This window comes from Anguilla anguilla, chromosome 13 (genome assembly GCF_013347855.1).
Source record: "Anguilla anguilla isolate fAngAng1 chromosome 13, fAngAng1.pri, whole genome shotgun sequence".
NCBI classification, from domain to species: Eukaryota; Metazoa; Chordata; class Actinopteri; order Anguilliformes; family Anguillidae; genus Anguilla; species Anguilla anguilla.
The window spans coordinates 1986228-2009422 of record NC_049213.1 but is presented as its reverse complement, the minus strand read 5'-3'; the positions used below and the strand labels follow the sequence as shown (position 1 = coordinate 2009422).

General features: G+C 47.1%; 1 protein-coding gene across 4 annotated transcripts in view; it reads right to left on the bottom strand.

Annotated features, from left to right (window-relative positions):
* LOC118211445 (DDB1- and CUL4-associated factor 1-like) overlaps positions 1-23195 on the bottom strand; it is a 39578-nt gene that overhangs the window by 15005 nt on the left and 1378 nt on the right. For all 4 annotated transcript variants that reach the window (XM_035388644.1, XM_035388645.1, XM_035388646.1 and 1 more), the window contains exons 2-13: positions 22934-23054; positions 21880-21956; positions 20075-20148; positions 16393-16506; positions 15801-15938; positions 11657-12274; positions 7127-7228; positions 6710-6868; positions 6204-6383; positions 5257-5466; positions 3082-3251; positions 2079-2203 (exon numbers count right to left, since the gene is read on the bottom strand). In XM_035388644.1, the coding sequence (XP_035244535.1) occupies positions 2079-2203; positions 3082-3251; positions 5257-5466; positions 6204-6383; positions 6710-6868; positions 7127-7228; positions 11657-12274; positions 15801-15938; positions 16393-16506; positions 20075-20148; positions 21880-21956; positions 22934-23054 (2088 nt within the window). The remainder of the gene's footprint in view (positions 1-2078; positions 2204-3081; positions 3252-5256; positions 5467-6203; positions 6384-6709; positions 6869-7126; positions 7229-11656; positions 12275-15800; positions 15939-16392; positions 16507-20074; positions 20149-21879; positions 21957-22933; positions 23055-23195) is intronic.

The following is a 23195-nucleotide window of genomic DNA, read 5'->3' as shown; positions in this document are numbered from 1 at the left end:
AGAAAGAATCATTTGACGAGGAAATCGTTTCTTTGGTTCAACAATTCACTTCGTGGATTTAAAAAAACAATGTGGAACTGTAATATTCGATGGGAGTAAGTTTTGATAGCTCAGGGGTATTTGAGATAAAAAACTCAGCGGACAGATCTTCTCTGCAGTTATTTGGCTGATGGAAGAGTCAGCCTCAATCTGCTGTACTGCTGGAAGACTTCAGCTCATCAATCCCTCAAATTTAGTCTCCCAGTCACTCAGTCTCAATCTCTCAATATCAATCTCTCAGTCTCAATCCCTTAGTCTCAATCTCTCAGTCCCTCAGTCTCAGTCTCTCAGTCTCTCAGTCTCAGTCTCTCAGTCCCTCAGTCTCAATCTCTCAATCTCTCAGTCCCTCAGTCTCAATCTCTCAGTCCCTCAGTCTCAGTCTCTCAGTCTCTCAGTCCCTCAGTCTCAATCTCTCAGTCCCTCAGTCTCAATCTCTCAGTCCCTCAGTCTCAATCTCTCAGAATCCCTCAGTCTCAATCTCTCAGAATCCCTCAGTCTCAGTCCCTCAGTCTCAATCTCTCTCAGTCCCTCAATCTCAATCTCTCAGTCCCTCAGTCTCAATCTCTCTCAGTCCCTCAATCTCAATCTCTCTCAGTCTCTCACTCTCAATCTCTCAGTCCCTCAGTCTCCCAGTCCCTCAGTCTCAATCTCTCTCAGTCTCTCACTCTCAATCTCTCAGTCCCTCAGTCTCCCAGTCCCTCAGTCTCAATCTCTCTCAGTCCCTCAGTCTCAATCTCTCTCAGTCCCTCAATCTCAATCTCTCAGTCCCTCAGTCTCAATCTCTCAGTCCCCCAGTCTCAGTCTCTCAGTCCCTCAGTCTCAATCTCTCAGTCTCAGTCTCTCAGTCCCTCAGTCTCAATCTCTCAGTCCCTCAGTCTCTCAGTCCCTCAGTCTCTCAATCCCTCAGTCTCAGTCCCTCAGTCTCAATCTCTCAGTCCCTCAGTCTCAGTCTCTCAGTCTCAGTCTCTCAGTCCCTCAGTCTCAATCTCTCAATCCCTCAGTCTCAGTCTCTCAGTCTCAATCTCTCAGTCCCTCAGTCTCTCACTCCCTCAGTCTCAATCTCTCAGTCTCTCAGTCCCTCAGTCTCAATCTCTCAGTCTCAGTCTCAGTCTCAGTCCCTCAGTCTCAATCTCTCAGTCCCTCAGTCTCAATCTCTGTCCCTCAGTCTCTCAGTCTCAATCTCTCAGTCCCTCAGTCTCAATCTCTCAGTCCCTTGGTCCCTTAGTCTCCCAGTCCCTCAGTCTCAGTCCCTCTGGTCTTAAAGCCCCTCCTCACTTATTTCACCCCTCCAGCCCCACGAGCTCCAGCCTCTCTGGGAGTTGGAATGTGAACCCATGAACACTGTGTTGCGTGTAATGTGAACCTTAAAGTCAGATTTTTTCAAAGTTGGAAAAAACTGATACTTTTTTCATCCAGTTAAAAAGTGTTACTTCCAGGAACACAAACGTGTAGTACCACCAAAGCATAAACTTGCCCTGGGGAAAGGTGGAAATGTGCGGTAAATCTCCATCAATTCTGCACTTCATGGTGTTTTCCTGCTCTCACAGCGATTTAACACTCTGCATTACATTTTTCAATTAAGGCATGAACAGTCCAAGATGGTAGAATTCAGCGACTCATTTATCAAACTGCAAAATAACAGAAAGCACACGGCAGGGTTAGAGCATGCTCAGTGAGAGCCGTGCCCATAGCAGCCTGCCACTTAAACCACCACAGCGGCGCTATCAGTAAACTATCAGCCAAACTCCATTTCCCTTCAGCCAATCTGGAACATGAACTGAAAACAACTTATTGAAAAACTATTTACGATCATTCTTTAAATGTTAGTTCATGAGCAGAAATTCTGTTCAATGGATACATTTATTTAGTTTCCTGACCTGACAGAAGTGAAATGGAGCAGACTCTAGCCACACTATCTGATGCTGAAAGCCAGTGTGTAAGAAGCAGGCCGCTGTGCTGGAGCCAGTGTGAGGCCATTGGTGTTTGGGGTTTTAAAAAGGGGGGGTGTGCCAGGGGGACGTCCCGGCGCAGAGACTGACCCACGGTGCAGACGGTGGAGCCCCCCTCGTCCAGCACGTCCACGGCCTCGGTCAGAAGCAGCTGCGTTTTGTGGACCACGCTGAGGATGGCCAGGATGTCCAGGGCGTAGCGCACCGTGTCACTCCTGCAGGGAAACGGGGGGGGTGGGGGGGAGAGTTACACTGAACACAGTTACACAGACCAGAGTTACACTGAACACAGTTACACAGACCAGAGTTACACTAAACACAGTTACACAGACTAGAGTTACACAGAACAGACTAGCACTGAACAGTTAAACCCACTAGAGTTGCAGTGAACAGTTACACTGACAAGAGTTATGCAGTAAAGTTACTACAGCTTTGTATAGTTACAACACACAGTTACACTGAAGTGTTATATAGACCAGACAGACAGAACCAGGTTCTGAGGGGGAGCAGTAGGAGGACCGACGGGGGAGCAGCAGGGGGGACAGATGGGGAGCAGCAGGGGGAACAAATGGGGAGCACAGTGGGGAACAGATGGGGAGCAGCAGGGGGAGCAGCGTGAGGAACAGATGGGGAGCAGCAGGGGGAGCAGAGTGGGGAGCAGTCGGGAACAGCAGGGGGAGCAGAGGGGGAAGCAGAAGGGAAGCAGTAGGATACAGAGTGGGGAGGAGTCGGCATTAGGGGGAGTAGAAGGGGGAACAGATGGGGAGCAGCAGGGGGAGCAGAGTGGGGAACAGATGGGGAGCAGCAGGGGGAGCAGAGTGGGAGCAGCAGGGGGAGCAGAGTGGGGAACAGATGGGGAGCAGCAGGGGGAACAGCAGGGTGAGCAGAGTGGGGAACAGATGGGGAGCAGCAGGGGGAGCAGAGTAGGGAACAGATGGGGAGCAGCAGGGGGAGCAGAGTGGGGAACAGATGGGGAGCAGCAGGGGGAGCAGAGTGGGGAGCAGTCGGGAACAGCAGGGGGAGCAGAGGGGGAAGCAGAAGGGAAGCAGTAGGGTACAGAGTAGGGAGCAGTGGGCAGCAGGGGGGACCCTACCTGCCGTAGTAGGTCCTCCAGTCGCAGGCGAAGGAGATGAGCTGCAGCAGGAGCTGGATGCAGGAGAGCTTGTGGAAGACCTCAGCAGGGCCCCAGTACAGCCGGGCCGGGCCATACTCGATCAGGAACTCCATCATCTCCACCACCTGCTCATGGGTGTAGGAGCAGGCCTGTGCGCACGTACGAAGACAAACATGTACACACGTACACACACACACACATACATACACACACATATGCACACGCACACACACACGTGCACACAGATATACATACACACACATATGCACACGCACACACACGTGCACGCAGATATACGTACAAGCAGAAACACACACAAGCACACAGATACACACACACACACAAACACAGACATATACACACACACATACATATACACAATTAATCACAAGTCTCAATTCAGTCAAATAAAAAGAAATTTAACAGCTGCAACTTGTTCATTTTAAAATGTTAAGCCGCGTTTCCACCGCAGGAACTATACCCCGGAACTAGGAACCTTTTGAGGAACTCAGTGCGTTTCCACCGCAGGAACTAGGGTCTAAATTTAGTTCTGGGGGCTTTGTTTTACCCCCCAAAACGTTCCTGCTCGGGGGGTAGTACTTTCCGAAAGTACAGGAACCTTTGGGTGGAGCTTGCAGCGCTGAACATTTCTGATTGGTCGAGTACTCGTAGCATTTGTGTTGTATTTATTTTCCGCCATTACCCGCCATGTTTGAAAATATGCAGCGGCAAACCAATTTATTTTCATAATAACTTCAAATCAAACTTGTATGTTATGCGGCGCAGTAGCCTACTTTTGGTTATAGCCTGTCAACGTCTTGGAATTATAACGTGTGCTCTTCTGTTCTTTTCTTGCTTTAGTATTCGTTTTATAAAATGCTAAGCATTCGTGCTGGGACAGCATATTACGTAGGCTACCAAAACATTCAAACGGATTAATTCGGTTGCTGAATATTTTCTTCCGGATTTTCTTTGTTAGCCCGTTGTAATTGACTCAAAACGTTTGATACAGTTATGTGAGGTATGCGGTAGTTCTGCATAATTAACATTGGTGATACAGTACAAGCAAACTGGAAATCACCTTCCGCACTTTTTATCCGGGTAAAATAACAGGTTAATTCTAGTAATCTTCCCTTTAGCTTTTTCAGACTGCCGTAATTTTACTCAATTTTACTGCCATTTTTCAATTCCACGAAAAGACCAGGAAGACTATGGACTCATTTATGGTGCATGGTTCGCATCTGGAGGGCACACTTCGCTGCTCGGCTAGCAGTAACTTCGAAGGAAAGCAAAAGGTGGCTGTACCACTACTAATTTACATTTTCACGCAAGTCCGAGTTTTCGTTCTATTCTTGTCATTTTGAGATTAGCCTATATGGAATTTACGACGAGAAAGTAATAAAACAGCAAATTGTTTACAACGTGTGCATGTTTTCTGCTGTTAATGAATGTGTTTGAGAGGATATATGAAAATCAATAAATACAAAAGTAACCATATATAGTCATTGTTGGTAACCCGTTGTATATAAGTGGAATAAACCCCTCCGGGCTGTCCCGGTTAGTAGAAAATAATGTAGGCTACTTCGGTGGTAGTATGGGGTTACAGAAGAAATCATATGACAGATGGACCGACGACAACGTCAGTGGGCTAATTTGCCTAATCTTCGCGGTACTTTAGACCCCGGTGGAAACGCAGACAACCATTGGCTGAAGGAACCTTTTAGTTCCTGGTAAAGTAGTTCCTGGGACTGAAAGTTCCGGGTAATTTTGGTGGAAACGCGGCTTTAGAGAACACTGAACAGACTTGACTGAAGCTGAACTGAACACAGCCCTCTTTATGCAGCGAATGAGAGATGGGGGGCAGCCTGAGACAGGTCGTGGTGCTGGGCTGGGGTCTCAGATTCGAGGTAAATCAGTCTCATAAAAGCTTTAAGGCTTGGAGAGATCTCTCACTCCGGACAGTGTGTGACCCCAGACGCTAACGCCACTTTCACACACACTCAGCAAATGCGCTAAAAGCCTTTAACTGTCCATTAGGACAAAGCTCAGAGGAAGCTGTCATAGACATGGGGAGGGTTACTTCTATTACTTACTACTTTAACACTAAAACCAGGAGCATTTTAATGCACGCTGAGATGACCTCATCACACCCACCTTGTAATAGGGCTGCGTGTGGACGGGGGCGCCCCCCTCTGACCGCTGCAGGGACTGCTTGACCTGCTCCACCTTGATGGCCAGGTGGGCTTCGAAGTACCTGCGCAGGGCCATGCAGGTGTGCTTGGCCGTCTGCCGGCTGGAGAAGATCTCGTCGTCCGTCAGCAGCGCCCCCTGGTCCTCCGTGTTCAGGATCTCCAGCGTGCTGATCTGCAGGGCACACCGGCGGGGCAGGGCTTAGCCAAACGGGCCGGGGACTCAGAGGCTGCAGGCTTCATTACCAGGTGTGGCACTGCCATTTGTACTAAGGTTCTTATCCTGATTAGCTTCAGTAACTATCCACCTGTTTACATGGTGGACTGTATGAGCTGTAAACAAGGTGTAGAAGTAGCCACAGGCGAGATGAGGGAGGAACAGGGAAGGGACAGAGGGTGGATCCACGTGAAAGAGAAGGGGGAGGAGCCATGTGAAAGGGCAGGGGGTGGGGCTCTGTGTGAGAGGGCAGGGGGCGGGGCCTTGTGTGAGAGCAGGGGGCAGGGCCTTGTGAGAGAGCAGGGGGCGGGGCCTTGTGAGAGAGCAGGGGGCAGGGCCTTGTGTGAGGGTAGGAGGTGGGGCCTTGTGAGAGGGCAGGGCGGTCAGGGGGCGGAGTCTTGTGAGAGAGCAAGGGGGCGGGGCCTTGTGAGAGAGCAGGGGGCGGGGCCTTGTGTGACAGCAGGGGGCGGGGCCTCGTGAGAGAGCAGGGGGCAGAGCCAAGTGAAAGGGCAGGGGGCGGGGCTCTGTGTGAGAGGGCAGGGGGTGGGGCCCTGAGAGAGAGCAGGGCGGTCAGGGGGCGGAGCCTTATGAAAGGACAGGGGGCGGGGCCCTGTGAGAGAGCAGGGCGGTCAGGGGGCGGAGCCTTGTGAAAGAGCAGGGGGCGGGGCCTTGTGAGAGGGCAGGTGAACACACACCAGGTTGACGAGCCGGCGCAGGCCGTCCTGCCGGTCGAAGAGCTCGAGGATGGCGCGGAAAGCGAAGGAGATGGAGAAGAACATGGTGGCGTGGCAGCCCCCCGAGGCATGGGAGCACTCCAGCAGCCACAGCGTGTACCCCACCAGATCACCCAGCACCGGGTGGGGCAGCATACACACCTGGGGAGACACAACCGTTACTACACACTGCAGGGTGTGTGTGTGTGTGTGTGTGTGTGTGTGTGTGAGTGTGAGTGTGTGTGTGTGTATGAGTGCGCGTGTGTGTGTACCCCACCAGCTCACTCAGCACTGGGTGGGGCAGCATACACACCTGGGGAGACACAACCATTACTACACACTGCAGGGTGTGTGTGTGTGTGTGTGAGTGTGTGTGTGAGTGTGTGTGTGAGTGTGTGTGTGTGTGAGTGTGTGTGTGTGTGTGTGTGTGTGTGTGTGTGAGTGTGTGTGTGTATAAGCATGTGTATGCGTGTGTGTGTGTTTCTCACTCTCTCCATGGCGTCCTGGTTGTAGGCCAGGTAATAGAGGCACAGGGACACTCCGGTGGCTGCCATGGAGGGCCGGGGGATTTCCAGAAGCTTCTGCACTCCTCCATGAGCAACAAACTCTGCCGCAAACTTCTTATGCAGGAGCAGAGAGGCCAAATACTGCAGACACACACACACCAGGCAGTCAGAGAAGCCAACATAATGCACACACACGCACACACACACAACACACACACACACCAGGCCGTCAGAGAAGCCAACATAATGCACACACACACACACGCACACACAAACACGCACACAGACACACACACGCAAACACACACACACACACACACACACACACACACACACACTCACACGCAACAAACCAGAGTAACCAGCCGTACCCCCAACAGACGATAAGTACGGGCGTACCTTCAGGGCCTCGAAGGTGAGCTGCACGTCATTGGTCAGCTTCAGGTCCATGTAGTGCATGAGCAGCTCTCTGGCTCCCATCTGCATGAACACGGCCAGCAGCTGCAGGACACAGGACAGGAGAGGGAACAGCACGTTTATCAGCAACACGCTCATCAGCAACACGCTACACAGCAACACGCTACACTGCATCACGCTCATCAGCAACACGCTCATCAGCAACACGCTTATCACCAACACGCTCATCACCAACACGCTCATCAGCAACACGCTCATCACCAACACGCTCATCAGCAACACGCTCATCAGCAACACGCTCATCAGTAACACGCTCATCACCAACACGCTCATCAGCAACACACTTATCAGTAACACGCTCATCACCAACACGCTCATCAGCAACACACTTATCAGCAACACGCTCATCAGCATCACGCTACACAGCAACACGCTACACAGCAACACGCTCATCAGCAACACGTTTATCAGCAACACGCTCATCAGCAACACGTTTATCAGCAACACGCTCATCACCAACACGCTCATCACCAACACACATATCACCAACACGCTCATCAGCATCACGCTCATCAGCATCACGCTCATCACCAACACGCTCATCAGCAACACGTTTATCAGCAACACGCTCATCAGCAACACGTTTATCAGCAACACGCTCATCAGCATCACGCTCATCACCAACACGCTCATCAGCAACACGCTCATCACCAACACACTCATCAGTAACACGCTTATCACCAACACGCTCACCAGCAACACACTCATCAGCATCACGCTTATCACCAACACGCTCATCAGCAACACGTTTATCAGCAACACGCTCATCACCAACACGCTCATCACCAACACGCTCATCAGCATCACGCTCATCAGCATCACGCTCATCACCAACACGCTCATCAGCAACACGCTCATCACCAACACGCTCATCAGCAACACGTTTATCAGCAACACGCTCATCAGCAACACGCTCATCAGCAACACGCTCATCAGCAACACGTTTATCAGCAACACGCTCATCACCAACACGCTCATCAGCAACACGTTTATCAGCAACACGCTCATCACCAACACGCTCATCACCAACACGCTCATCAGCATCACGCTCATCAGCATCACACTCATCAGCAACACGCTCATCACCAACACGCTCATCAGCAACACGCTCATCACCAACACGCTCATCACCAACACGCTCATCACCAACACGCTCATCAGCAACACGCTCATCACCAACACGCTCATCAGCATCACACTTATCACCAACACGCTCATCAGCAACACACTAATCAGCATCACACTCATCAGCATCACACTCATCAGCAACACACTTATCAGCATCACACTTATCAGCATCACACTTATCACCAACATGCTTATCAGCATTTTTTTATACATCAGCTAACACTTAATCGCACACATCATTTAGCACAACAGATATATACTCTGTCGAACATCACCCTTAAGAAATAATATAATTTGATCTGGCAAACTTGCCCTGTGTCTCCACAGGAATGCTGTCTGTTCTCTATCTCTACTCTCCCCTCTACAGACATTGAAGGACACATTCTTGGGGCAATTGCACTGACAGTCTTCCAAATGCATGCAAACCCAGGGTGTCCTGGAGTGCTCTCTCCTTTAAAAGTTTTATTACTTCATTACTCAAAGGCACAGCACACCCAGAGATCAGAGTGAGAAGAAAATGCTGCACAAATTCCATCCATCCATCCATCCATCCATGATCTACACTCGCTTATCCTGAGCAGGGTTGTGGAGGGTGCTGGATCATGTTCTTTATTATTTTAAGTTTGAATACAATCTGTAACATTTAAGTTAAATCACAAATTGAAAATCATTATGTCTGGTTTCAGGCAAAAACCAACGCTCTGCAATTTGGTTTTGTCACATGGAAAATATTATGCCTGAAGCTGGGGGTTACAGCTGGCTGGATTTAACGATTATTTGTCTACAAATACCACCTCTGGTGTTAGAAGCAGAAGCAAACGTGTTTTAGGGGTGATCAACGGCTGAGCTGGATTACCTCCTGACACACTCATGTTTCATGTCTTTATATAAAGTTAAAACCATGAATCTTGTCATAATAACATCAGAGCTTAGCCCTGCTTCCCACAACAGAAGGCAACTTTAATACGCACATTTGTCATCTTTCAGATGAGACAGTCCTTGTCTGACCCCGCTCCCACACCCCACCCTTCTACACCTCACGCGATCAGCGCAGCCACACCCCTCGTCTCTCTCCACCATCCCCTCCCCTCTTGCGCAATGCAAAATGGGCTTTCCTTTACTTGAGTTTTTGGGTGCTTAACATCAGCCAGCTAACTGAGGGTTGGTCTCTGCTGTTCCTACCTGGGGAATTTGAACCTTGCGTCTGGGTGTGGTGTTATGTGGTGTTTGGTGTGTGCAGGATCTGACGTTTTAGTTTTAGTGTTCATCTGGAATTTTTATATTTTCAGCCCTAGCTTTTTAAAATACTTGGCTGAGTTCTGATTCCTGGAGTTTGATCTTGTTTCTTAGGACTATCTTGGGAGAAACAAGCTGTGGTTTGGTCCTTTCTTTCATTCAACACTTTGTTACTGTAACCTGTCTGTGTTCGTAACATCCATTGTTTGTCATGGCAGTTTGAACCTTGATCTTTAGACGTTGAATAATTTGTTTTGATTTAATACATTTCTTAATTTAATCTGGTTGCGAGTTGTACATTTTGATAAAAGGTGATCCAAAATGTTGCTCTGCCAATCAACAACTTCTAATGCTGAATCTCACAGCATTTTGCACAATTCGAGATTCACCCCCAACACTCAAATCTCTGTGTTTAGCACAGCAACACAGGGATTTAATGAGTACTTAAAGGAGTAACATGGTGGTTGAACGTGACACTTCCCAGTTGTCTTTAGGAAACAACAAAATAAATGTGCATCATTTTTTTTATTATTCAGTCATTTCAATGTACTTTAAAACGTATTTTTCTAAGCCTAAATTTCCCACTATAAAAGTTCACCCAAACCGTCTGGGCGTGGTAATGAGAACTGTCAGTTAGCTATGATTGACAGACCGTGCCCCGTTACCATAGCTACCCTCATGATAAGCGCTCTTTTTGGGAGATTTTTCACAAGCTAGCTATCTTAGTAGTATATCGATAGATAGCTAAGATAAGGACGTTGACTTATATCCAATTATAATTTTTGCTATCTAGCTAGCCAAGTTAAGATAAAAGCACAACTATAACGTCCTCATAAAAGCAAACTAGCTAGCTAATGTTATCGATAACATTGCCTTATGAAAGCAAACTACCTAGTTAGCTAACGTTAGCTAGCTAGCTAGCTAAATGAATATAACCAGAAATAATCTAATAGTCCTTAAAAGACACTCTAATTTAAGTGAACCTAACGTTAGTCAAATATTTGTTAGTCAAACTATGGGTCTCGAGTTATCCATGGGTTTACGGGGCGTGGAAAGGGGAGTGGTTACTGTGTTCGTGACGCACTAAGTTGACAACTTTCTCAACCGGTTGAAAATAGGACGATAAATTTAAAACGCATATTTCTCCAAAAATACAGAACGGACATATTTAATACTTTACTCAATGCCTCTTGTGCAAATAGCACATAAAACCGAGAAAGTGTGAAAATTACCATGGTACTCCTTTAAGCACACAGTGTTGGGCACAATTACACTGACATTAAGATCAACAAAGTGCCAAATTTTTTGTGAGCGTACTACATTAACAGCTCCATAACCATGTCTGTGTTCCTGACTCAGAAGCACTGGACATGCCCCCCATCCCCTCCCCCACACTATGTGACTGGCTGTCTGTTCACCATACTGTCAGAGGTTTCTTGAATGAATTTAGTTTTGCATATTCATATTTTGACATTGGGGTTGCTCATTTTCATTTTTTACCGGTTTATCCACCTCCCCTGCAGTCCCGTTCAGGTCGGGGTGCGGGAGTTTACTGTATGACGGCAACACAGATTAGAACTGCCACCTAAAACAAAGCTGATTCGATTTCATCCTTAGGTTTTATTTTTCTCATTAGGCTACGCATATTATACGCAGATGGTTGTTAAACGTAAGTGTTAATTAAAGAATTGATGTTTACGAAATACAGTATCCGTTATTACATTTACTTTTTGTTTCATAAAATTGTGATATGGCAGCGCTTAACTTACACCTCATATTTAATTTTCAATTTAAAAAAAACTTCAGTTAAAGTTCTGGGGCCTTCATTAACGCTCTAAGTGTGAGATCACACATATGTGATTAGACTGCTCCTAACATTCTAACATTCTGATGTCACAATCACTACTGGTGACTGAAAGCAACAAAGTTCTAGAACACGGACTCAGAATTTTGAAAACACATTCCACAAAACCTACTCTTTAAAGGGGACAAATACAGATGAGTCCACAACGTGTGAGGGAAAGCATGATGAAAAGGAGGTGCTGAAAGGTAAAGGAGAGGAGAAAGGAGGTGGGGCGGGGAGCTCACCTCCTGGTACTCCCCCAGGGGGGTGAGGTACTGCAGGATGAGCCGCTGCTCGATGGCGGGCGTGAGCGGGTACAGGTGGTAGTTGTTGCCGATGACCCAGGGGCTGGTCTCGGACCAGCTGCTGTTGGAGAGCTCGCTGAAGGAGCGCTCGGGTTCGGGCAGCGAGAAGTTCAGCTTCTGCTTGGCCTTGCGCTCGCCCTCCCTGTCCGTCTTCTTCCAGCCCGGGGCCCCGCCCTCCAGCCGGCCCGGCCCGCCCACCTCCGGGTACACGGGCTCCGCCGCCGGCTTGATGGAGGTGTGGCCTCCGGCCTTGAGGGCGGAGCCTGTTTTGAGTGACGGCTCGGGCAGCGGCTCGGGCAGTGGCTCCGGGTTGGGTTTGCTGACCTCGTTGGCCTCCTCTTCCCCGCGCCCCCCCTCCGCCTCCTCCTCCTCTGCCCTCCCGCCCGCGTCGTTGCGCGGGGGCGACGGGGCGATCGGGAAGCCCCCGTCCACCGCCTCCTCGTCCAGCGGGAGCAGCGGCTCGCTGGCGCACTTCCTGGGGCTGGGCCGCTTGAACTCCGGCCGGCTCTTGGCGTCCTTATCCAGCAGCTCCCGCAGGCGCCGCAGCATCAGAGGGACCTGCGGAACCCAGCGCTCTTAAAGGGACAGTACACCTTTAACACACACGCACTAACTACATCATTACACCGTGTGTGTGTGTGCGCTTAACTGGCCCAGACAGTACACCTTTAACACACATGCACTAACTACATCATTACACTGTGTGTGTGTGTGTGTGTGTGTCTGTGTGTGTTCAACTGGCCTGGACAGTACACCTTTAACACACATGCACTCACTGCATCATTACACTGTGTGTGTGTGTGCGTCTGTGTGTGTGTTCAACTGGCCCGGACAGTACACATTTAACACACATGCACTCACTACATCATTACACTGTGTGTGTGTGTGTGTGTGTGTGTGCGTGCGTAGTTAACTGGCCTGGACAGTACACCTTTAACACACATGCACTCACTACATCACTTCACTGTGTGTGCGTGTGTGTGTGTGTGTGCTCAACTGGCCCGGACAGTACACCTTTAACAAATGCACTCAGTGCATCATTACACTGTGTGTGTGTGTGTGTGTGCGTCTGTGTGTGTGTGTGTGTGTGTGCGTGGTTAACTGGCCTGGACAGTACACCTTTAACACACATGCACTCACTACATCATTACACTGTGTGTGTGTGTGTGTGTGTGTGTGTGTGTGTGTGTGTTCAACTGGCCTGGACAGTACACCTTTAACACACATGCACTCACTACATCATTACACTGTGTGTGTGTGTGTGTGTGTGTGTGTTCAACTGGCCTGGACAGTACACCTTTAACACATGCACTCAGTGCATCATTTCACTGTGTGTGTGTGTGTGTGTGTGTGTGTGTCTGTGTTCTCAACTGGCCTGGACAGTTTACCGGTGCACTGCAGGATATTTTATACATATGAGTTTCTCATATGTATAAAAGGGCTTGGCAATGACCTTCAAGGGTTCAATGAAAAATGTCAATAATATTGGTATCATAGATTGGAAACAGCGGTCCCATTCAAACTGCTACAAAGAGCATCCACTGGTGAACCCCCTCCTGGGAAGTGCATACAGAAAAGCCTTTACCCCGGAACTAGGAACCTTTTGAGGAACACAGTGCGTTTCGACCGCAGGAACTAGGGTCTAAATTAAGTTCCAGGGTCTTTATTTTACCCCCAAAAACGTCCCTGCTCGGGGGGTAGTACTTTCCAAAAGTACCGGAACCTTTGGGGTGGGGCGCAAGCGCTGAAAATTTCTGATTGGTCGACTACTTGCAGTGTTTTATTTCAACCGCCATGTTTAAAACTCTACAGCCGCAAACCGATTTATTTTCATAATAACTTCAAATCAAACTTGTATGTTATGCGGTGCAGTAGCCTACTTTTGGTTATAGCCTGCCAACGTCTTGGAATTACAACGTGTGCTCTTCTGTTCTTTTCTTGATTTAGTATTCGTTTTATAAAATGCTAAGCATTCGTGCTGGGACAGCATATTACGTACCAAAACATTCAAATGGATTAATTCGGTTGCTGAATATTTTCTTCCGGATTTTCTTTGTTAGCCCGTTGTAATTGACTCAAAATGTTTGATACAGTTATGTGAGGTATGCGGTAGTTCTGCGTAATTCACATTGGTGATACAGTAAAAGCAAACTGGAAATCACCTTCCGCACTTTTTGTCAGGGTAAAATAACAGGTTAATTCTAGTAATCGTCCCTTCAGCTTTTTCAGACTGCCGTAATTTTACTCTGCCATTCTTCAATTCCACAAAAAGACCAGGAAGACTATGGACTAATTTATGGTGCATGGTTCGCATCTGGAGGGCACACTTCGCTGCTCGGCTAGCAGTAACTTTGAAGGAAAGCAAACGGTGGCTGTACCACTGCTAATTTAAATTTGCACGCAAGTCCGAGTTTTCGTTCTATTCTTGTCATTTTGCGATTAGCCTATATGGAATTGACGATGAGAAAGTAATCAAACAGCAAATTGTTTACAACGTGTGCATTTTTTCTGCTGTTGTTGCCAGTTATATTGGAAATGTGAATGCATTCTGTCGCCTCGAATGTCAAGACATGAAAGTGAATGTTCGCATAAAAACATAATGAATGTGTTTGAGAGGATATATAAAACAGTTACAATCTGACTATTAGCCTGTTATATCCTATTTGTTGCATAACAATGGTCCAAGTTCAACTACCAACGACAGTTTTGCTTGACAACGGTAAAATATGCCCAAACGGCTGCAGAAGAATATTTCAATTCCAGGTGATTAAATCGAGAAAAATCAATAAATACAAAAGTAACCACATATAGTCATTGTTGGTAACCCGTTGTATATAAGTGGAATAAACCCCTCCGGGCTGTCCCGGTTATTAGAAAATAATGTAGGCTACTTCGGTGGTAGTATGGGGTTACAGAAGAAATCATAGGACAGATGGACCGACGACAATGTCGCTTTTTCATACGTCAGTGGGCTAATTTGCCTAATCTTCACGGGACTTTAGACCGCGGTGGAAACGCAGACAACAATGGGCTGAAGGAACCTTTCCTTGAAAAGTAGTTCCTGGGACTAAAAGTTCTGGGTACTTTTGGTGGAAACGCGGCTTAAGATACTCACCCTGCAAACATTAGAGCCGCTGAGTAAAAAATGATTTTTTAAAAAGCGCATGACATAATTCAAACCCTGCAATCAATAAAGCAGAAGAATGGCCCCTTACTAGCCTGGCACTGACTTTGTACCCAAGTCTTGAGAGTTCTCACACCCCACCCAGGTTGTGCACCACGCTAAAGCCTCATTTTTTACTATATCAGATCGTTTTGGATTGTATCGTAGCAGAAACTGCGATATTGTGAAATATCGAATCGTTGACTCAAGAACCGAAATGATGTCCCATTATGAGAGGTCCACACCCCTAACTCCCCTGCAGTGAGGCCCACACCCCTAACTCCCCTGCAGTGAGGTCCACACCCCTAACTCCCCTGCAGTGAGGCCCACACCCCTAACTCCCCTGCAGTGAGGTCCACACCCCTAACTCCCCTGCAGTGAGGTCCACACCCCTAACTTCCCTGCAGTGAGGTCCACACCCCTAACTCCCCGGTGGTGAGGTCCACACCCCTAACTGCCCTGCAGTGAGGTCCACACCCCTAACTGCCCTGCAGTGAGGCCCACACTCCTAACTCCCCGGTGGTGAGGTCCACACCCCTAACTCCCCGGAGGTGAGGTCCACACCCCTAACTCCCCGGTGATGAGGTCCACACCCCTAACTCCCCGGAGGTGAGGTCCACACCCCTAACTCCCCGGTGATGAGGCCCACACCCCTAACTCCCCGGTGATGAGGCCCACACCCCTTACTCCCCTGCAGTGAGGCCCACACCCCTAACTCCCCGGTGGTGAGGTCCACACCCCTAACTCCCCGGAGGTGAGGTCCACACCCCTAACTCCCCGGAGGTGAGGTCCACACCCCTAACTCCCCGAAGGTGAGGTCCACACCCCTAACTCCCCGGAGGTGAGGTCCACACCCCTAACTCCCCGGCGGTGAGGTCCACACCCCTAACTCCCCGGAGGTGAGGGCGGCCCCAGACTGACCAGCTGCGAGTTCTCCTCGCGGTAGTTGGCGGCGATGTCCTGGCTGTCCATGGCTCCTGCCAGCAGGCCGGTGGCGTAGATGCGCAGCGGCTGGTCTGCCTCCTGCGCCCACTTGAACAGCTTCTCCACCACGCCCTCCTGTGGCAGAGAGGGGAAGCGCAGCTGAAGCCACAGCACACCACGCACTTCTCAGGACAGCCAGTCGCTGTACGCTAGCTCTGCAGCTAACGGCTGGTGCTCTTTTTAATTAGTCATAGCTCTGTTACTACGGACTTCAGTTTGCCACCATCTCAGGACACTGCATTTATAGCATCATTGCTTCTCCACATAAAGCTTTTTTTCTACCAGGTCAGCCAACTGTTATTCATATAAGCTCATTGCATGAATTATGTTAAAGGCTAACTTCAGAAATGTTTTTTCCTTCTATAAATGAAAAAAACACTGAATTTCATATCAAGGCAAACTGAAATAGGAGTCAAATAGTTTTAGCCTGAATAAATCATTTCTGCAAAAACACACATACGTACTACAGTAAGGACAACTCGCCACAAAGCCGTCTCACACTGTCCTATAACCCTAACCCTAACCGCACCTTCTCCTGGAAGACCACGGCCGTCTCCAGGCCGGGCATGATGTTCAGCAGGAGACGGCAGGCGGCGGTGTTCAGGTTCAGCTCTCTGCTCGTCATCACGTATGTGTTCAGGAGCTGCGGGAGGGAGGAGAGCAGCAAGCTTTATTCATGTGCCGGACACATTTCCCCGGCGCGGAGTGAGGCGTACATAACCTTAGAAGGCGGGGGGAACGTAAATGATTATGTAATGGTCCTAAACTACTCTCTTCACCCCATGCCAATGCAGGGGGGCATCTTTCAAAATGGCAGAGGCCCTATGCACAGATAGGCAGAGGACCTATCCTCAGAGAGACAGTGGCCCTATCCACAAAGAGACAGTGGCCCTATTCAGAGAAAGAGTGGCCCTATCCACAGAGAGACAGTGGCCCTATCCACAGAGAGACAGGGGCCCCATTCACAGAGAGACAGGGGCCCCATCCACAGAGAGGCAGGGGCCCCATCCACAGAAAGACAAGGGCCCTATCCACAGAAAGACAGGGGCCCCATCCACAGAAAGACAGGGGCCCTATCCACAGAGAGACAGGGACCCTATCCACAGAAAGACAGGGGCCCCATCCACAGAGAGATAGTGGCCCTATCCACAGAGAGACAGTGGCCCTATCCACAGAGAGAGAGTGGCCCTATCCACAGAAAGAGAGAGGGGCCCTATCCACAGAGAGACAGGGGCCCTATCCACAGAGAGAAAGTGGCCCTATCCACAGAGAGATAGTGGCCCTATCCACAGAAAGAGAGAGGGGCCCTATCCACAGAGAGACAGGGGCCCTATCCACAGACAGAAAGAGGCCCTATCCACCGAGAGAGAGTGGCCCTATCCACAGAGAGACAGCGGTCCTATCCACAGAGAGACAGGGGCCCTATCCACAGAGAGAAAGTGGCACTTTCTTTCTAGGTTACACTAGTACAGGGGTGGCAGATATGACTAATTTATATGTTTAAAACACGACAATTTACACTCATATTTTGACCAATGATCACAGATTTGAACACTATACTCAAGCACCCCCCCCCCCCCCAGGTCGCTCACTGCTACAGGCATTGGGTTATGATGGTACGACACCCCTGAACAATTCAGTGGTAACCATGGTTTCATGGTATGAATGAGAAACCTAAATGCCCATGTTGTGACTCAGACTGAACACTCACCTCTTCAGACTGCACCATGGCTCCCCTGACTCTTTAAACTAACCTCTTTATTTTGGGATTTGCTTTAGGAATAAGGTTACAGGTACGGCTGTGTACAGATACAGACAATATTAATACATGGTTTGTTTGGCTCACTTTACACTCATTATAAACAAGGCTTCCTGAGATTAACACTGATACTCTCACTTTTCTGAACTGTTCTGGATAAGAGAGTCTGCTAAGTAATTGTAATTATAATGTATTGTAATATAACGTAGTGTAGTGTAGTCCAATGTATTGTAATGTAGTGTAGTGTAGTGTAATGGAATGTAGTGTAATGTAGTGTAGTGTAATGTAGTGTAGCAAAGTGTAATGTAGTGTAATGGAATGTAGTGTAATGTAGTGTAGTGTAATGTAATGTAGTGCAGTGTAGTGTAACGTAGTGTAATGTAGTGTAGTGCAGTGTAGTGTAATGTAGTGTACCGTAATGTACTGTAATGTAGTGTAGTGTAATGTAGCAAAGTGTAATGTAGTGTAGTGTAATGCAATGTAGTGCAGTGTAGTGTAACGTAGTGTAATGTAATGTAGTGTAATGTAATGTAGTGCAGTGTAGTGTAACGTAGTGTAATGTAGTGCAGTGTAGTGTAATGTAGTGTAATGTAATGTAGTGTAGTGTAATGGAATGTAGTGCAGTGTAGTGTAATGTAATGTAGTGTAGTGTAATGTAGTGTAATGTAGTGTAGTGTAATGGAATGTAGTGTAATGTAGTGTAATGGAATGTAGTGTAGTGTAATGTAGTGTAATGGAATGTAGTGTAGTGTAATGTAATGTAGTGTAATGTAGTGTAGTGTCATGGAATGTAGTGTAATGTAATGTAGTGCAGTGTAGTGTAACGTAGTGTAATGTAATGTAGTGCAGTGTAATGTAGTGTAATGTAGTGTAATGGAATGTAGTGTAATGTAATGGAATGTAGTGCAGTGTAGTGTAATGTAATGTAGTGTAATGTAGTGTAGTGTCATGGAATGTAGTGTAATGTAATGTAGTGCAGTGTAGTGTAACGTAGTGTAATGTAATGTAGTGCAGTGTAATGTAGTGTAATGTAGTGTAATGGAATGTAGTGTAATGTAATGGAATGTAGTGCAGTGTAGTGTAACGTAGTGTAATGTAATGTAGTGTAGTGTAATGTAATGTAGTGTAATGTAGTGTAGTGCAGTGTAGTGTAATGTAGTGTACCGTAATGTAGTGTAATGTAGTGTAGTGTAATGTAGCAAAGTGTAATGTAGTGTAGTGTAATGGAATGTAGTGCAGTGTAACGTAGTGTAATGTAATGTAGTGCAGTGTAACGTAGTGTAATGTAATGTAGTGCAGTGTAGTGTAATGTAGTGTACCGTAATGTAGTGTAATGTAGTGTAGTGTAATGTAGCAAAGTGTAATGTAATGTAGTGTAATGTAATGTAGTGCAGTGTAACGTAGTGTAATGTAATGTAGTGCAGTGTAGTGTAATGTAGTGTAATGTAGTGTAGTGTAATGGAATGTAGTGCAGTGTAGTGTAATGTAATGTAGTGTAGTGTAATGTAATGTAGTGTAATGTAGTGTAGTGTAATGGAATGTAGTGTAATGTAGTGTAATGGAATGTAGTGTAGTGTAATGTAGTGTAATGGAATGTAGTGTAGTGTAGTGTAATGTAGTGTAATGTAGTGTAGTGTCATGGAATGTAGTGTAATGTAATGTAGTGCAGTGTAGTGTAACGTAGTGCAGTGTAATGTAGTGTAGTGTAATGTAATGTAGTGTAATGTTATGGAATGTAGTGCAGTGTAGTGTAACGTAGTGTAATGTAATGTAGTGTAGTGTAATGTAGTGTAGTGTAATGTAATGTAGTGTAATGTAGTGTAGTGTAATGGAATGTAGTGTAATGTAGTGTAATGGAATGTAGTGTAGTGTAATGTAGTGTAATGTAGTGTAGTGTAATGGAATGTAGTGTAATGTAGTGTAATGGAATGTAGTGTAGTGTAATGGAATGTAGTGTAGTGTAGTGTAATGGAATGTAGTGTAATGTACCCTTTGCCAGTGCTGACTGACTACACCCTAAATGGGCCTTTTCAGCACGCACCAATAAAAAAACACACCTCCCCTGTAACCATGACAACATACAGCAGTCAGACAAAGGCGCAAGTATGTTCAATTTCATCATTTTCCCCCCAAAATATCTGGGGTTTCAGAAGGTTGACTTCCATTTAGTCATTCTTCTACCATCTAACTGAAGTTACAAAGCATAAATGATCTCAGTACTGAAGAGGATTCATTCTCTCTAGGCAGCACTTTCATTCACAAATTGAGTGAGAATCCAATGTTGTGTACACAAAAATCTGCAGGAGCTGCAGCAGTCATTAATGTTTAACTGCAGCAGGCGTTTTGGGATCAGTTCTCCTGGGTGCCTGTTCAAGGCGGATAAACGGAGGGCAGCTCGCTTTCCCCTCACATTCGACAGACAGAACATCACCCAAGTCTCTCGGGGCCTTACCGCGTTGGTGAAGTCATCGTTCTTGAAGAGAATCTTGAGCAGGTGTCCCAGCATGCAGTCTGGGTCGGCTCTTCCTGGAAGAGCGAACGAGTGCAGAATGAGCAGAACCAACACGGCCAGAGCTCAGAAACAGGAACTCACACACCAGCCTCGTCATAAACACTACCATACACATACTACCCTACAACCAGAGCTCAGAAACAGGAACTCACACACCAGCCTCGTCATAAACACTGCCAGAAACATACTACACTACAACCAGAGCTCAGAAACAGGAACTCACACACCAGCCTCGTCATAAACACTGCCAGAAACATACTACACTACAACCAGAGCTCAGAAACAGGAACTCAAACACCAGCCTCGTCATAAACACTGCCATACACATACTACACTACAACCAGAGCTCAGAAACAGGAGCTCATGCACCAGCCTCGTCATAAACACTGCCATACACATACTACACTACAACCAGAGCTCAGAAACAGGAGCTCATACACCAGCCTCGTCATAAACACTGCCATACACATACTACACTACAACCAGAGCTCAGAAACAGGAACTCATACACCAGCCTCGTCATAAACAATGCCATACACATACTACACTACAACCAGAGCTCAGAAACAGGAACTCATACACCAGCCTCGTCATAAACAATGCCATACACATACACTACAACCAGAGCTCAGAAACAGGAACTCATACACCAGCCTCGTCATAAACAATGCCATACACATACTACACTACAACCAGAGCTGAGAAACAGGAACTCATACACCAGCCTCGTCATAAACAATGCCATACACATACTACACTACAACCAGAGCTCAGAAACAGGAACTCATACACCAGCCTCGTCATAAACAATGCCATACACATACTACACTACAACCAGAGCTCAGAAACAGGAACTCATACACCAGCCTCGTCATAAACAATGCCATACACATACTACACTACAACCAGAGCTCAGAAACAGGAACTCATACACCAGCCTCGTCATAAACAATGCCATACACATACTACACTACAACCAGAGCTGAGAAACAGGAACTCATACACCAGCCTCGTCATAAACAATGCCATACACATACTACACTACAACCAGAGCTCAGAAACAGGAACTCATACACCAGCCTCATCATAAACAATGCCATACACACACTACACTACAACCAGCACCTCAGCTCAAACTACAGTGCTACCAGAGCCCTAGTCCTTCCTTCAGCAATGAGACCCATACTGCCTGACCAAATGAACAAGCCGTCTCTGAATCATCCTGTGTGATTTTAGCAATTACTGGCAATATTAGTCTTGTGAGACTTCAGGCACGGTTGTCAAAATTAATCTTATCAAATTAAGGCACATCCATGTGTTAAGATTAATACTGTCAGACTTAAAGCTCTATTCTAAATGCATTTATCCTGTGAGGTTTTACACACTACTGTTAACCTTAATTCTGTCAGACTTAAAGCACTATTGGGGAAAAAAGTAATCCTGAGGTTTTAGGCGCTGATGAAAAGATGAATCCTGAGACACTTCGGGCATTAACGCTAAAATCAGTCCTGTGAGATTTTAGACATTGTTGTTAGGATGCTTAAATGCATCGATATTTATACACTGAATGAAACCCCCTCGCAGGTGGATATCCATCCACTGGATACGCTTCCAGTGGAGCTGACTGAAGCGATCGCACGTTTTCCACATAAGACGCTCGTTATTACGCATGAGGCAGCTCAGGCATAAGACACACGCGCTCTTCCGTACCGACACGTGGCTAACTAACTAACGTCTGGGCCCACCTGGGTGGCGGTCATCAAACGGATCGGGGTCCGCCTTGTGGTACTCCTCCGTTTCCCGCTCAATCAGCTCCGAGATTCTGCAACACACACGCAAGAAGGAGTGAAACGCTGGCGGTAACAACGCAGCCGAACCGGCACCGGCCTACGATAGCCCAAAATCATGGTCAGTATGATGACGCGACATGCACACGCCAGAAAAATTATTCATGATGAACCGCTGATGTTGTAAATTAAATGAAAGAGTAACGCTCAAGAAGTCTAATTACAGTCAGGGTAACCATTTATGTATATTATTTATTTTAATTTGTCATTTACAGCAGCCAAACTCACAAGCAGATCTGTACAGAATACAGTCTCAGTAGGTCTGTCCTCGTGCACTTAGCGTTAGAATGCAGAACAGGGCATCAGCATCACCCAGTAACATGTCTCTTATTGATATCAGCCCTGGAACTAATATATCCCTAAACAGTTCCATCACGGATAATTCTCCCTTCCATGCCTAATTTTTGCGCCTAAAAAATTATGAAATATGTTTTCATATAAATTACATTACATTACAGGCATTTAGCAGACGCTCTTATCCAGAGCGACGTACAACAAATAAACTGCACACCTAATGGTTACATCCAAATAAATGCGATAAACAATAAGCAGTAAATCGTTTCAAGAGCTAATTAGGTTCTGTGAAATGGCAAAAATGTTCATTGGTGGATATGCCAAACAATGCAGAAAATGCATACATATACGGTGTGTGGTGGAGAAAATGGTATTAGCAGACAAAGAGATGTCCCTTTTCCATAAAGCTAATGGGAACATTGACCTTGCAAAATATTACGTGGACATAAACACAGATCCTTCGGAGTCACCTGGCTGATAATCACATTCGTACTCCCTTCCTACCGCCAAACATTACGATTTGATGATATCAAAATTCATTAAGGGGGCGTGACCAAGTACAGTACTGTGGCACGATAATATAGCGGAAACCTAGAAGCAGAGAGGGCGGCCGTCTAGCTGAGTCTGAAGATGTAAGCCAATAGCGCCGAGCACTAACTTGGTGAGGATGGAGACCAGGTCCGGGGTACTGCCCTGCTGATCCCGCTCCCACTGCTCCAAAAGGGCCGTCAGCTCCGCCTTCGAGTCCACACTGGCAGACGGTGAAGCCATGGCGTTGCCTGGGAAACGAGAGCGGTATAAAACCTAAAAATGTTCCATCGCAGGTACAAGTTACACAAATGCCAAAGTAGTAGCTTGCGGGTTATAATCAGCGATCATCTTTTGCGAAGGAAAAGTTATTCGCTATGAGTTGAATGCTA